The 14332-nt window shown below is 47.5% G+C and overlaps 2 protein-coding genes across 11 annotated transcripts in view; one reads left to right on the top strand and one right to left on the bottom strand.

The window, feature by feature from the left end:
* sclt1 (sodium channel and clathrin linker 1) overlaps positions 1–12367 on the bottom strand; it is a 140424-nt gene extending 128057 nt beyond the window's left edge. Inside the window, exons 1-3 of one of the 8 annotated variants that reach the window (XM_068043930.1) lie at positions 11845–12364; positions 2525–2816; positions 44–137 (exon numbers count right to left, since the gene is read on the bottom strand). In XM_068043930.1, the coding sequence (XP_067900031.1) occupies positions 44–80 (37 nt within the window). In that variant the 5' untranslated portion in view covers positions 81–137; positions 2525–2816; positions 11845–12364. Of the gene's footprint in view, positions 1–43; positions 138–2524; positions 2817–11844 lie in introns of all 8 variants that reach the window. The other 7 variants (XM_068043950.1, XM_068043969.1, XM_068043921.1 and 4 more) reach the window with 7 other exon arrangements.
* Positions 11895–14332, top strand: part of c1h4orf33 (chromosome 1 C4orf33 homolog) — a 41327-nt gene continuing 38889 nt past the window's right edge. Inside the window, exon 1 of one of the 3 annotated variants that reach the window (XM_068043991.1) lies at positions 11895–12313. The gene's annotated coding sequence lies outside the window, so the exon portion shown is untranslated. Of the gene's footprint in view, positions 12387–14332 lie in introns of all 3 variants that reach the window. The other 2 variants (XM_068044010.1, XM_068044001.1) reach the window with 2 other exon arrangements.

The following is a 14332-nucleotide window of genomic DNA, read 5'->3' as shown; positions in this document are numbered from 1 at the left end:
CAATTGTTCTGAACACTGTATTTTTCTGCCATGTAAGATTTACCTTGATCTCTCAGAAAGTCTACTTCAGGTATTTCCATGTTCTTTGTTTCATGTGTGTCTCAGGAAACCACAAACTGATAGATTCCAGCTGAGGCCTGAAAAAGATACCAGTTTTGAAAATAAAAAGTAAAAATAAGTTGCAAATTTGCAAGACTTGTAAATATAAAAGGTAGGTTCAACGGATTGCCTGCTACATCATTCCTGGTTAGTGTCACTTTCATAGAATCATTTAACAGTACAGACCTTCAAGTCTGCACGACTCGTTCAAAGAACAATCTGCTTAGTCCCATGCACCACTCTACACAAACTCCTGTAATTTTTTCTCATTCAAGTATTTATCCAATTCCCATTTGAAACCTACTATTGAATGTTTCGTCCACCCTATGAGGCAGTGCATTCCAACGTCTAAACACTTGGTGCATAAAAAAAGTTTTTCCTCATGTTGCCTCTGGTTCTTTTGCCTATCACCCTAAATCTGTGCCCTCTGATTATCGATTCTTCAGCCAGTGGAAACACTTTCTTCTGAGCTACAGCTTTTTAAAAGAACCTACATTCATTCTTCCTGTGACAATGTCAATATTTTGTCGACTTATAAATTGTTTGGTTAATAAAAAAAAAATTTCCACGTGCATATTTTATATAAGAGTTGGGAGGCCCAAATTGGATAGCCCCCAAAAATGGGCGTGGGGATCACAATGTGCAATTAACCCACATCTGTTGATTGAAATGCAGACAGCATACCAACTTCATGTTGCCTGCTTATTATAATGATTTCCATGTGCAGCCAGTGTTAATCGCACTGTTCACTGGCTGCACGCATCAACGGGGGCCCAAAATCGTAACTAATCTTATGAAAAGTTATCAACCTGAAACATTGGGCAAGATATTACTGGCTCTCGGTGGTGGGCTAGGAGGGCCAGTAAAATGCTGGGGAGTCGCGTCGGAGGGCCCCCCGCCCCCCGAAGCAGTCATGCTGCCAGGCCTTTTACCCCCCAATTGAGAGCCTTCTTTCCAGGCCACCAGCATTTTGCTGGTGGTGGAGCTGACCTTCCCCCCCCCACCCGCCCATAGCATGGGGAAGCCAATAGCTGCATGAAGGCAGCCTCCCAGCGGCTTCCCAGCTGGGGCCATCGCATCCAAAGGCTCCATGTCCCTAGGATGAGGCCTCCAATGGCAAAGGCTGCCCCTACAGCCCTGACGCTATGACTGGTGGAATTTCCCCTCCGGTCGCTGGTGCATGCCTGCCTGGCCCTGGCAGAAATGAGAAATGTTGTAACTTCCCTGCGAGGGAACCTCAGAATGAAGGCATCCTCTCATTGTCCTTGCAGCCTCAGCAGTGGCCACCTCTCTCAGTGGCGCTGCCGAGGCTGCAGACTCTCTGATTGGGCTGACCAATTAAGAGGCTGCCGATGGGAAGGTTGCCGCCACAGTCCCACTGCCCATCCACTCGGGCTTGGGACCTGCATATGGTTCCGGGACTTATCCCCGTCCCAGAAAATCCTGGCCTTTAACTCTGCTTCTCTCTACATAGATCCCTGCCTGACCTACTGAGTATTTCCAACATTTTCTATTTTTATTTCAAGATCATAACTTGCTCCACCACTTAAAGCTAGCCTGCACCGCGTAAAGGGGAGGTGCACTGTGGCTGGAGACAAGTGCTGGAAGTCAAGCAGGAAGTGACTCTGACCGAGGAAACAGTGAAAAATGGCACAACATGGGAGAGATTGCGCTACAAGGCATCCACCCAACATCCAACTGTGCAGCAGAAACTCAGACTATTGCTATCCAGATACCAGCGTGCAAAGGGGCTCTTAGGGCGTCACAGCAATCCTGCAAACTGCTCTCCAGATCATCTGCGGATATGACCGCCTGCTGAGATCCATTCTCCACCACCCCTCTCCCTCACTTGTCCAGCAGTTTGTCCTGCTCCATGTGGAATATACTCATTCTCCCAGTCTTGCAGTATTCCAAAGGTTATGCCTATTCGTGCACCAATGTCTGGAAGTACTGGGGGGAATTTTATGCTCTCTCCCGTAGTGCGTAAGCAGACGGGGGAGAGCATAAAATCGGGTGAGATGGTGGTGGTGGTGGTAGGGGGGTCCGCCTCCACCAAAATTTAGTCCGGGATGGGAAGGCAAAGCCTATGAATGGCCTTCCTGCCACCACCCCCCCCCACACCAATTGAGACCCTTAACTGGGCAGTTAAGACCAATTAAGGCCCTTTCCCACTGCAGCCACAATTAGCCCTGCAGCAGGCAGCCCTGTCGCCGCACGGGAAGCAAGGCACAAAAAGCCGTGCTGCCTGCTTCCCCGCTGTGGGGGGTGGGGCTTTATTAAAAGGCATTTAGTACCTGAATGCGCGATCCAGCATCAGGAAGGGGGAGCCCATTGAGAGCCACCCCCTTGCCCTTGCTCCCAACCACCCTCCCCTCCAATCCCCTGCGACCCCCCATCCTGTGAGATCCTCCCCACCTTGTCCTACCTGTGTCCTGGGTCCAGCGATGTTCCTCAGCCTCTGGTGCTCCTCCAGCAGCAGCTACGACCTCCAGGGTGGCGCCTGATTGGCCGGCAGCTCCCCAAGGCTGGGAGATCCGGCTACTGGGTCCTTGATCCTGTGGAAGGCCTGCCGCCGTTCCCTTAAATGCCTGACTGGCACCCGATGCGGCAAGCCTTCCAGAGAAGAGGCGACACGGGGATCTCAATGTTGCTTTTTTCCCCGATGTCGAAGCCCCCACCGCCAGAATAAAATCCTGGTCATTGATTTGTTCAGAAACCTTGAAATCAATAAAACAGTCCTTCAGCACCTGCCACACCACTCCCTGTAGACGTTTGCACCTTGAAAGAACTATGGAAAGCACCAGCACTTGTAGAATCATAGCAGCCAGAAGAAATCAACCAGCAACTAACCTGAAAGTAGTTGATGATCCCTTTAAATAGCGCTGGTGGGTGACTCTCCCTGCTGCTTAACACGTATTCAGCTGTGTGAGGTTATGACTGGCATGATTTGCAGTAGAAATGTGTGCGCTGCATTGGATGCTATTTTGGTCTTCAACAGGCACCTGTAGCAACCAAACAATAGGCGCTGAGCCCAATTTCACCCCCTATGAAGGTAATTTTAACCTCTCACAAGGTGAGAAACCCACTCTGATTTTACACCGCACCCAACATTATTCATTGACTTCAATGGAGCAAAATTGGACAGGGTATGAAGCCAAAACAGCAGCCATTCCCGTCAGTTTCCCAACTGGCGGAATAGGTTAAAATTGGCCCCATTGGGTAGGATGTAAAAGCAGTTTTTTACCTGATCTTGTGGTTTTTACACCCAGCAAGTTAGGTTAAAAGTGCCCTTTATGTTTTGGTAAAACTAGCCAGATTCAAGGGTTCACAACTCCCTCCAGTGGAGGGTGATTGCAAAGCTGCAGTGTAATCACAGGCTCCAGATAAACAAACCAGAAGAGAAGTTCAAGTGGTTTATGAGGGCATCATCTGATTCCAGAGGTGATTACACCTTTACATTTAGACTCTGCTACAGTTGTAATATAAAGCTTTTTATCTGATCATTAAATTTGTAAGTTTTAACATTACCACTTTGCCGTGCTTTATGTCAACTACAACGGATGCAGCACAATGTGTGTCGGGGTGGGATGGGAGGGGAACAACCAGAAGTCATGGTCCACGTTTGAACCAATGACATAGGATACAAAAGGATTGAGAGTTTCAGGAGCTAGAGAGAAGACTACAGAGCAGGACCTCAAAGTGGTAATCTCTCGCACAGTTCCAGCGCCACATGCTAGCAAGTATAGGAACAACAAGATAAAGCAGCTTGATGTGTGGCTCAAGAAAAGGTGCAGGAGGGAGGGCGTCATATTCCTGAAGCATTGGGACCAATTCTGGGGCAGGAAAGACCAGCAGAAAATGGATGGGTTGCACCTGAACAGCGCTGGGATCTATATCCTTGTGAGGAGGCTAACTAGTGCTGTGGGGGACGGTTTAAAGTAATTTGGCAAGGGGAAGGAACCAAGTTTAAGCATCAGAGAGGAGAAGCAAGGTACATAGAGAACTGGGAGTGACGAACAGCATTAGAATAAAGATAGTCCATATAAAGGTGGGATCAGACAGGGGAGAAATGCAAAACAGACCAAGGTAGGTTTGGAGTGCAACTGCATAAATGCACAGAGCATGACAAATAAGGTAGGTGAGCTGAAGGCACAAGTTGCCACTGAGGTTATGATTTTGTGCCAATAATGAGACCTGACTCAAACAAGAGCAGGAATGGGGGCTTAACAGTCCTGGCTACAATGCATTCAGGAAAAAATAGGGAAGGACAAAAAGAGGGGAGATGGCAGTAATGATCAAAGACACTGTTATAGCCCTGGAAAGAGAAGTTGTGCTTGAGGGTTCAAAGACATAAACTATTTGGTTAGAGTTAAGGGGCAGAAGAGGAGCCGTTACACTGTTGAGTGTATACTGCAACCACAAAATAGTGGGATGGAGATGGAGGAACAACTCTAAGCAAATTTCAGAAAGATGCAAGAACAATGGATACAATAGTGCTAAGGTGGGAGTTCAATTATCTTAATTTAGACTGGGGGGGGGGAGAACAGAGGTGGGACATGTAAAGGGAAACAACAGGGAGGAATGGAAAACAGGGAGTCGGAATAAATGGGTCCTTTTCTGGTTGGCAAGATGTAACTAGTGGGGTGACACAGGGTTCTGTCCTCGGGCCCCAACTATTTACAATCTATATTAAATGACTTGGATGCAGGGATAGAAGGTACTATAGCCAAATTTGCAGATGACACTAAAATAGTTGGGATAATAAGGTGCAATAAAGAAATAATACATTTACAGATGGATATGGATAGGTTAGGTGAATGGGCCAAAATTTGGCAGATGGAGTTTAACGTGGAGAAGTGTGAGGTTATCCATTTTGGGCGGAAGAATACAAAGGCAAGTTATTATCTAAATGGAGAGAAACCTCAGAGTGCTTCGGTGCAGAGGGATCTGGGTGTCCTCGTGCATGAACCGCAGAAAACTAGTATGCAGGTGCAGCAAGTAACAAGGAAGGCAAATGGAATTTTGGCTAAAGGAATAGAGCATAAAAGTAGGGAAGTGTTGCTGCAACTATACAAGGCATTAGTGAGACCGCACCTGGAGTACTGCGTACAGTTTTGGTCCCCTTACTTGAGGAGGGATGTAGTTGCATTGGAGGCAGTTCAGAGGAGGTTCACTAGATTGATTCCAAATATGAAGGGTTTGTCTTATGAAGAGAGATTGAGCAGTTTAGGCCTTTACTCTCTTGCGTTTAGATCTAATTGAGGTATATAAGATGAGTAAGGGGATTGACAAAGTAGATGTAGAGAGGATGTTTCCTCTTGTGGGGCAATCTAGAACGAGAGGTCATAGTTTTAGGATAAGGGGTAGCAGATTTAAAACAGAGATGAGGAGAAATTACTTCTGTCAAAGGGTCGTGAGTCTGTGGAATTCACTACCCCAGAGTGCGGTGAATGCCAGGACATTGAGTAAATTTAAGGAGAAGATAGGCAGATTTTTAATTAGTAATGGTTTGAAGGGTTATGGAGAACAGGCAGGAAAGTGGAGTTGAGGTCGAGATGAGATCAGCCATGATCGTATTGAATGGCGGAGCAAGCTCGAGGGACTGAATTGCCTACTCCTGCTCCTAGTTCTTATGTTCTTATGATAGAGTAGATAGAAAGAAATTGTTTCCACTAGCAAGAGGGTCAGAAATGTAAGGACACAGATTTAAGATAATTGCTTCAAGAATCAGAGGGGAGTTGAGGAGAATATTTTTTATGCAGCAATTTATGATCTGCAGGCTGTCAGGGAAAGGCAGGAGGTCCTCTTCCCTACAGATGGAATGTGAAAACCCTACTGCCTCACCAAGGCGACCTGGATGGACGTCGAGGTCGAGAACCTTGGGCCACTCGTAGAACATGGGTGCAGTGCAGCAAGTGCATCAATGACTTGCTCAGATCAGAGAGGGTAAGTGGTCTTGGTGAAGCAGCTCCATTGTTCTCTTTCCTTGCATCATGTCTTTAAGGCAGAGAGTACACAAGGAATGTGTGAGCAGTCTTGGTGTCATTCACTAAATGATTTTGCGCCAAGATGAAGATTGACATTGTTTACGTGCTTGGATGTGTTGTACAAAAGCCACTACAGAATGAGTGATGTTGATGCAAGTATGAAATGGTTGTGATGAATCATTTGCCATGTCACTAAATCTGCACTGTCTGCTGAAGGATAAATGAAGTCACAACCAACGCGAGTGTGCTAGAATGGGTGGAGGGGTCCCTGATATAAGGCTGCTGACCACGGCTGAGGAGGAGGCGTTGGAGATCAAGAGAGGAGGGAGGCAGGGTGAGCGGAGATGGTGAGGCAGAAACCACAAGATTTAAGGATGAAACGTCATCTCCACTCTTGCAGCCATATATGAAAACTAAAGGAAATTGTGTGAACTCATGTGAAGCACATGCTTAAATGCCTCTGTTTGTGTCTCCACTGCAGGTGCTCGCACCCGAGCCACAGAACACCACATAGCCCAAGACTCCTCCTCTGGGGAGGAAGAAAACGCCAATGCCCCAGACACATGCCTCTTCTTCCACCTCTGGCGGCGCAGATACATCCACATGGTCCGCGGGAGCTTTAAGATTAGAATCCATGTGCACGACGCAGACACATCCCAGCAGCTGAGGGAGCATGTGCCAGCTGGGTCCCCTGACAATTGGAGGACTGCTCAAAACCAGGCCCCTGTTCTTCCCCACGCTCGTGATGATCTTCTGTTTGTAGCTATGAGAAGTATGCTGGATGTGCAGCAAAGCTATGTGGAAAATATGTCGGAGATGCCCGAGGTCATGTGTGGCTTTGCATATGCCATGGAAGAATCCATGCAAGCCATGGCGTCTGCCATGTCCCAGGCATTTGAATGCATGCTTCCTCAGTCAAGAGTCTGGTAGCTCAGTGGCGAGTCTGGTGGAGCACTCGAGTCATATGTGATCTGACCTGCACTCCGTTGCCGTTGGCTCCATGAAGCAGAGTCTAAGTGAGAGGGAGACAAGGAACCTGGGCCTCCTTCCAGGTGACCCTCCCCCTCCAGGAGACAGGCAGGTGCCATTGTGCACATAGATGGAGGAGGAGTGCATGCCAGCTGTCCTGGGGCCTTCCTCTCAGGACACCCCAGGGTAAGTGGCATCTCGTCCTCCCCCCTGATACTGACACCCTTAACTTTAGCAGGCAAGCACACAGGGGATACTTAAGCACCACTGCTGCAGACCCTCAGTAGGATGGAGCCATTAAGGCGCCGTTCCTCCAGAGGATGCCCACACGGTCATCCACAGCAATGGAGCAGAGCATTGAGCAGACTGCCTCCACCTCAGCTGCTAATGTTGGGGTAGTGGGAGCAAAATAAAATTGAAACAGTTTCGAGCATGAAGGTGGCACAGGTGTTGTACAAACTATGACAATAGTAAAGATTAATACACTTTATTTCATTTAAAATTTGATCCACTATCGTTAATGCTTTGCTTGATTTCAGATAGATACAAAGATGTTCTTTGGAGGCCTATGGTAGGCATTAAATGTTTGCAAAGCATCTCAGAAAATGTCCTGTGTCCATTTCTCTTTGAAATTTGAGCCTTCACTCTTCAATGATGGTTGTTTCCTATTGATGAAGATTGACTTTTTCCACTACAGTCATGCCTTACTTTTGTTTTCTACGGTCATAACTTAACGCTGCTTGCAGTGGTGTGTCGTCACATTCATCATAACCCATAGATAATTTCAAATGCCAATCCATGAAAATGAAGCTTTGCTGCACTAGGATTGTAGTGATGAAAAAGACCTCACACAAAAGTGAATTTCTGTGGGGGCTTGCTATGTTTCTCCTTCCACTGTTCTTTGATGATGTGGCGTATTGTTGGCTGAAATGTGCATAAATTAGGTTCTCTCCGATGTCCCTTGCATATCTCTTCATGGCCCTCATATCGATGACAGCCTCATCTGAGGAGGACTAGTGTTCCTCCTGTCCTCCGCCTGCAGAATGTTGCCGCATCTAATTGCAAGGTTGTGCAAGGCACAGCAGACAATGATTATTTATGACACACTATGTGTCCCGTACTGAAGAGCCTCTCCAGACCGGTCAAGGCAACGGAATTGCATTTTCAGCATGTCAATGGCGTGTTCAATGATGGCTTTGGTGGATGAGTCCGCAGCATTGTACCTCTCTTCAGTAGCACTTTGGGGATGACATACTCAAACATGTACAAAGGGGGTAAACCCTTGTGACCCAGGATCCAGCCGTCCACTTCAGCTGGTTCCTCGAAAATTGCTGGTGGCTGGGAGTTCCTCAAAATGTAGGAGTCATGACAGCTCCCTGGGAAACGTGCACAAACATGCATGATTCTTCTGTGGTCGCAAACCAGTTGCATGTTTAAAGAATGGAAGCCTTTGTGAATGACAAACACAGCAGGCTGTTCCAAGGGTGCTCTAATGGACACGAGTACAACCAATCACGCCTTACACTCTAGGGAAGGCAGCGATTGCGCTGAAAGCTGCAGACCTCATTTCATCTCATTGCCTGTAGATGAGGACAGGCAATCACTGGCACGTCGAAAAAGGGCATTGGTCACCTCTTTGATGCACCTGTGGGTCACAGACTGCGAGATGCTACACATATCACCCGTGGATCTCTGGAAGAGTTGTTAGCATAAGAATTGAATGCAGCAGTCACCTTGAGGGCAACTGCCATGGGATTCTCACCGAAGCCGAGCAGCTGCAGGTCATGCTGCAGAATCCTACAAATTTCTGTGATAATTTCACATGACATCCTTAGGCGTCACTGGCATTGCCTCTCTGATATTTGTAGGTAATTTGTGCTTGCCCTGGGGATGCGATGACGTGCCAGTGCTCGTCCTCAATAAGGCCGTTCCAGGATGTTATCATTCGGAGCTCAGGCATCATAAGTTGAGGGAAAAGAGCCCTCCTTAGTCTCTCTCTTTGCTCCTCCTCCCATGGTACTAGACAAATTGGGTGTATGAGACCCATGTCACTGTGGCTTACTGACCAATAAGTACACAGAGCGTGGAGATTCAGCCCTCTGTTGCTAGTGAGCTGAAACATCGAGGCAATGAACAGCTCCCTTATATCTGCCCTAAAATTGCAGCCAGGGAGAAGACATACCCACTATCGTTTGCCTCCTCCCACTCTCCTTAAGTGTCCACATGGTTTCCATTGTCGTTGGAGAAAATAGTGCATGTGGAATTCAGGGCAGGTCTCCCCACCCTCCAGCCTCCCCAATTGAGCCCATCACCATTGATCCACACAATGTTACTGTTACCCTTTCCTACGTAACCATTGAGCCGCCCCCATTACCGTGCACAGTGTAATCATCAATGTATTCATGCCATCCCTCCCGTTACTATCAACATGTCAACTCTTACCCTTGAACCTCCTGACATCAAACTGACCATTGTTGCCAAGTTCAGTTCCCCTCTATATGAAGTTGTTGATTTCCACCCATTAGTCTTGACCTTTCCCCCCTACAGAATCCATTTGTCCTCATTGACTGTGACCATTCCCTCTGCTAGCCAGCACCCTCAATTCATCTCGACGTTAACAGCACTCATCCCCCCTTCACACTGTACTGATTAGATCCACCACCCTCCGCAGCCAACAACATTTATCTTCACCATCAACAGCAACCATTCAACACCCTGGACACTCAGCGCCACTCCACCGTCCGCTGCTTCTCCATGCACCCAATCACCCCACCCTTCCCTCCGCAGCTCCTCCGTGCACCTGATCAGCCCCACCTTTCCCTCCCCTGCTCTTCCATGCACCCAATCAGACCCACCCTTTCCTCCCCTGCTCCTCCATGCACCCGATCAAAGCTGCAATCCGCCACCGCGCTGGGGGAACCCCGTAATGCCGCAAACTCGCCGCCGCCTTAATTCCTCTAACATTTCCCGCCATTGGGAATCTGCAAAAATACCTCCCGCCTAAATATAGCGCGCCACCAAATCAGCCGGGTGCATAAATTTCCCTCCCCCCCACCTCATATCTCAAAAGAAGAGCAGGGGAGCCTGGCCAATATTCATCCCTCAGTCAACATTGTTAAATCAGATTATTTGGTCATTATCTAATTGCTGCATGTGAGAACTTGTCATGAGCAATTTGGCTGCTGTGTTTCCTGCATTACACCAGTGACTATGCATCAAAAAGTACATTGGCTTTAACACACATCCTGAGTTTGTGAAAGGCACTATATAAATGCAAGTTCTTTCTTTCCTTTAATTGGTAGTCTGCCAGACCAAAGCAAGATTTTTACCAACTGTCATTAACAACAAATGTACTGAATCTGATTTAAATTATCTTGCAATGTAGAAGTATGCACAGCAAAAGGAAATCTGCACTGCACAACATCTGAAAATCTGTTTTGCTTTTTGTCAAATCTGGTCACTGACATAGAATGAGCAAGTCCATTGCCAACTCCATTTTACTTCAACGAAGCATAAGCATTTCCTGGTGAAATCTTACTATGCATGCCTTGTTGAGAAATAAAAGATGTTGCTATGACACCTGCAGTAAATTAAACAGTCTGATGTACTATGGACTACTAACTGTACATTTCCAAAGCAATTGACAGTCAGCCTACTTAAAGTGGTCTCAAATGAACACTTGACGTAGGACAACTAGCCATGCTAATTTTAAAACAAAACCATTTTATGCACTGCATGTACTTGTATTTCCACTGATCCAGTAAAAGCCAACAACGCTTTGTAAAGGCAAACAGAATCAAAAAACACTGTCTCAATCTGGGAAAATATTCAACATAGCTTTCAACAAATTGCAGATCACGATATGGTTTGAAAATGGAATCTCACAACCTAACATTTTGGTATTGAACAATTAGGAAATGTTTCCAGGGCAACCGCTTAATTCCCAGGCTCATGGGCATGTTCCATTCACAGCCAGCAGTGATCACTCAAGTCTCAGCAAGCTGGCTTAGGCTTCCTTCCGCTTTGTTAAAAAAAAAATCCCCCTCCCTTGTAACAAAACACATTCACATTTGCAAACATTGTGTCAATAATAATCATGATTAAGAGCATTAGAAGTGGCTTTGTGAACAACGAAAATGAGCTGCAAATGCACTGATTTATACAGCACATATTTATCTAACTTTTAAAAAAAAGTTGTGTATACCTGAAATTGAAATTTAAAAAAGTTAAATGCAAATACGCCACACATAAAAAGGAAGGATGCTTTAATAGTTTGTTTAGCCTTTGGTGTAATCATGTGAAAATATACAGTATTTTACTTTTTTGCTGCCATCCTGCATTAAAACTGATATTTTGTTTGCAAAAAAAGCTCAAACAACAAATGCTTCAATTACAGATAGAAAAGCAAATTACTGTGCACGCTCCTCTTAAAATAAAAAACAAATCTCCATAGATTCACCAATTTAAAAAAATCTACTAATGTAAACCAGAAACAAAAACAGAGATTGCTGAACCAGCATTCTGCAAAAAAAGGCGATCAGCATAACCATCAATAATCCCACATCTTGTTTTCTATCGCCTCCCTAAAATACTTTATATGACCTATTGTTTATGAAACAATCTACAGATTACTCATTAAACCAGTTTCTGTAATTTAGTCAATTTCCAGCATCCACAGGAATTTGCACCTGTAATTAAAGCTCATTTTCTTCTGCAAAAAAATAATTTTAATGCAGGATTGCAGCAATAAAAAAAAACCCAGCTTTTCTTTTTATTGATGCTAACTGACCTGCTGTGTATTTTCACATACATAAAAGAGGAAGAAGGCCTAAGGCAGCTTGCTGAGAGTTGAGCGATCGGTGCTGGCTCTCTCGAGACAACTCTCCGCGAGCCTGCGAATGGGGCGGTTGGCGGTTACCGTGGAGACGGAGCCCGACCCCCGGGCCCAAAAAAAAAACCGACACCGAGCGAGCCACACGCACCGCACAGCTAATCCAAGACGTCACCCTGAAACAAAAACCCAGCTCAATAATCCACCGTCACTGCTTGTCAAGGTCTATATTCGCCGGGACCGCTCGCAACCACAAGCCCGCCGCCGCCGGCTCAGAGTTTTTAAACCGCCGCCGAACGGCTCAGAGTTGCCACCGAGTTAAACCATCCGGGAGGAAAGGATAATCCCAACTTCAGTTCCGCCGGGAGAACATTGCACGCGGAAGCCAACTACTTCCCATCCTTTCCTTTAGTTTGTTTTCACACAGGTATAATTTGGTTTGGAGTGCTTGACAAAGCCCCCCAAGACGGTTATTTTTTTCCAGATGTATTTGAATAGTTGTAAGTTTGTTAAAATATATATGTACAGTTTGTACTTTGATGATACTGCGTAAAACAACTCGATCCAGCAGGGTGCGCGTTGTTTATTGGGCCCGCTGTGACTTTTAACAAGTGAATGATATAACAATGGTCATTGTTTTAAAGGACACCGCCTTCCCAAGAGTGAGATGGGGTGAGGGGAGGGAGGGTGAGATTGGGATAGAAGCTCAGAGCGAGGGGGCGGTGGAGGTTGAGATCGGGGTTCAGAGTGGTGGGGGTGGGGGGAATAGAGAATAGGATAGGGGTTCAGAGTGGTGGGGGTGGGGGGGGGGGAATAGAGAATAGGATGGGGGTTCAGAGTGGTGGGGGTGGGGGGGGAATAGAGAATAGGATGGGGGTTCAGAGTGGTGGGGGTGGGGGGGGGAATAGAGAATAGGATGGGGGTTCAGAGTGGTGGGGGTGGGGGGGGGAATAGAGAATAGGATGGGGGTTCAGAGTGGTGGGGGTGGGGGGGGAATAGAGAATAGGATGGGGGTTCAGAGTGGTGGGGGTGGGGGGGAATAGAGAATAGGATAGGGGCTCAGAGTGGGGGGGGGAATAGAGAATAGGATAGGGGCTCAGAGTGAGGGGGGAATAGAGAATAGGATAGGAGCTCAGAGTTGGGGGGGGAATAGAGAATAGGATAGGGGCTCAGAATGGTGTGGGGGGGGGGGAATAGAGAATAGGATAGGGGCTCAGAGTTGGGGGGGAATAGAGAATAGGATAGGGGCTCAGTTGGGGGGGAATAGAGAATAGGATAGGGGCTCAGAGTTGGGGGGGAATAGAGAATAGGATAGGGGCTCAGAGTTGGGGGGGGGATAGAGAATAGGATAGGGGCTCAGAGTGAGGGGGGAATAGAGAATAGGATAGGGGCTCAGAGTGAGGGGGGGATAGAGAATAGGATAGGGGCTCAGAGTGAGGGGGGGGGGATAGAGAATAGGATAGGGGCTCAGAGGGGGGGAATAGAGAATAGGATAGGGGCTCAGAGTGGGGGGGGGGGAATAGAGAATAGGATAGGGGCTCAGAATGGTGGGGGGGGGATAGAGAATGGGATAGGGGCTCAGAGTGGGGGGGGAAATAGAGAATAGGATAGGGGCTCAGAGTTGGGGGGGAATAGAGAATAGGATAGGGGCTCAGAATGGTGGGGGGGGAATAGAGAATAGGATAGGGGCTCAGAGTTGGGGGGGAATAGAGAATAGGATAGGGGCTCAGAATGGTGGGGGGGGGATAGAGAATAGGATAGGGGTTCAGAGTGAGGGGGGAATAGAGAATAGGATAGGGGCTCAGAGTGGGGGGGGGAAATAGAGAATCGGATAGGGGCTCAGAGTGGGGGGGGAATAGAGAATAGGATAGGGGCTCAGAGTGGGGGGGGGAATAGAGAATGGGATAGGGGCTCAGAGTGGGGGGGGGGGAATAGAGAATAGGATAGGGGCTCAGAATGGTGGGGGGGGATAGAGAATGGGATAGGGGCTCAGAGTGGGGGGGGAAATAGAGAATAGGATAGGGGCTCAGAGTGGGGGGGGGAATAGAGAATAGGATAGGGGCTCGGAATGGTGGGGGGGGGGGAATAGAGAATAGGATAGGGGCTCGGAATGGTGGGGGGAGGGGGATAGAGAATAGGATAGGGGCTCAGAGTGGGGGGGGGATAGAGAATAGGATAGGGGCTCAGAATGGTGGGGGGGGGGATAGAGAATAGGATAGGGGTTCAGAGTGAGGGGGGAATAGAGAATAGGATAGGGGCTCAGAGTGGGGGGGCGGAAAATAGAGAATCGGATAGGGGCTCAGAGTGGGGGGGGGAATAGAGAATAGGATACGGGCTCAGAATGGTGGGGGGGAATAGAGAATAGGATAGGGGCTCAGAGTTGGGGGGGGAATGGAGAATAGGATAGGGGCTCAGAATGGTGGGGGGGGATAGAGAATAGGATAGG

This window comes from Heterodontus francisci, chromosome 1 (assembly GCF_036365525.1).
Source record: "Heterodontus francisci isolate sHetFra1 chromosome 1, sHetFra1.hap1, whole genome shotgun sequence".
Lineage (NCBI taxonomy): Eukaryota > Metazoa > Chordata > Chondrichthyes > Heterodontiformes > Heterodontidae > Heterodontus > Heterodontus francisci.
The sequence above is the reverse complement of the archived record's forward strand: the minus strand, read 5'-3'. Positions and strand labels throughout refer to the sequence as shown.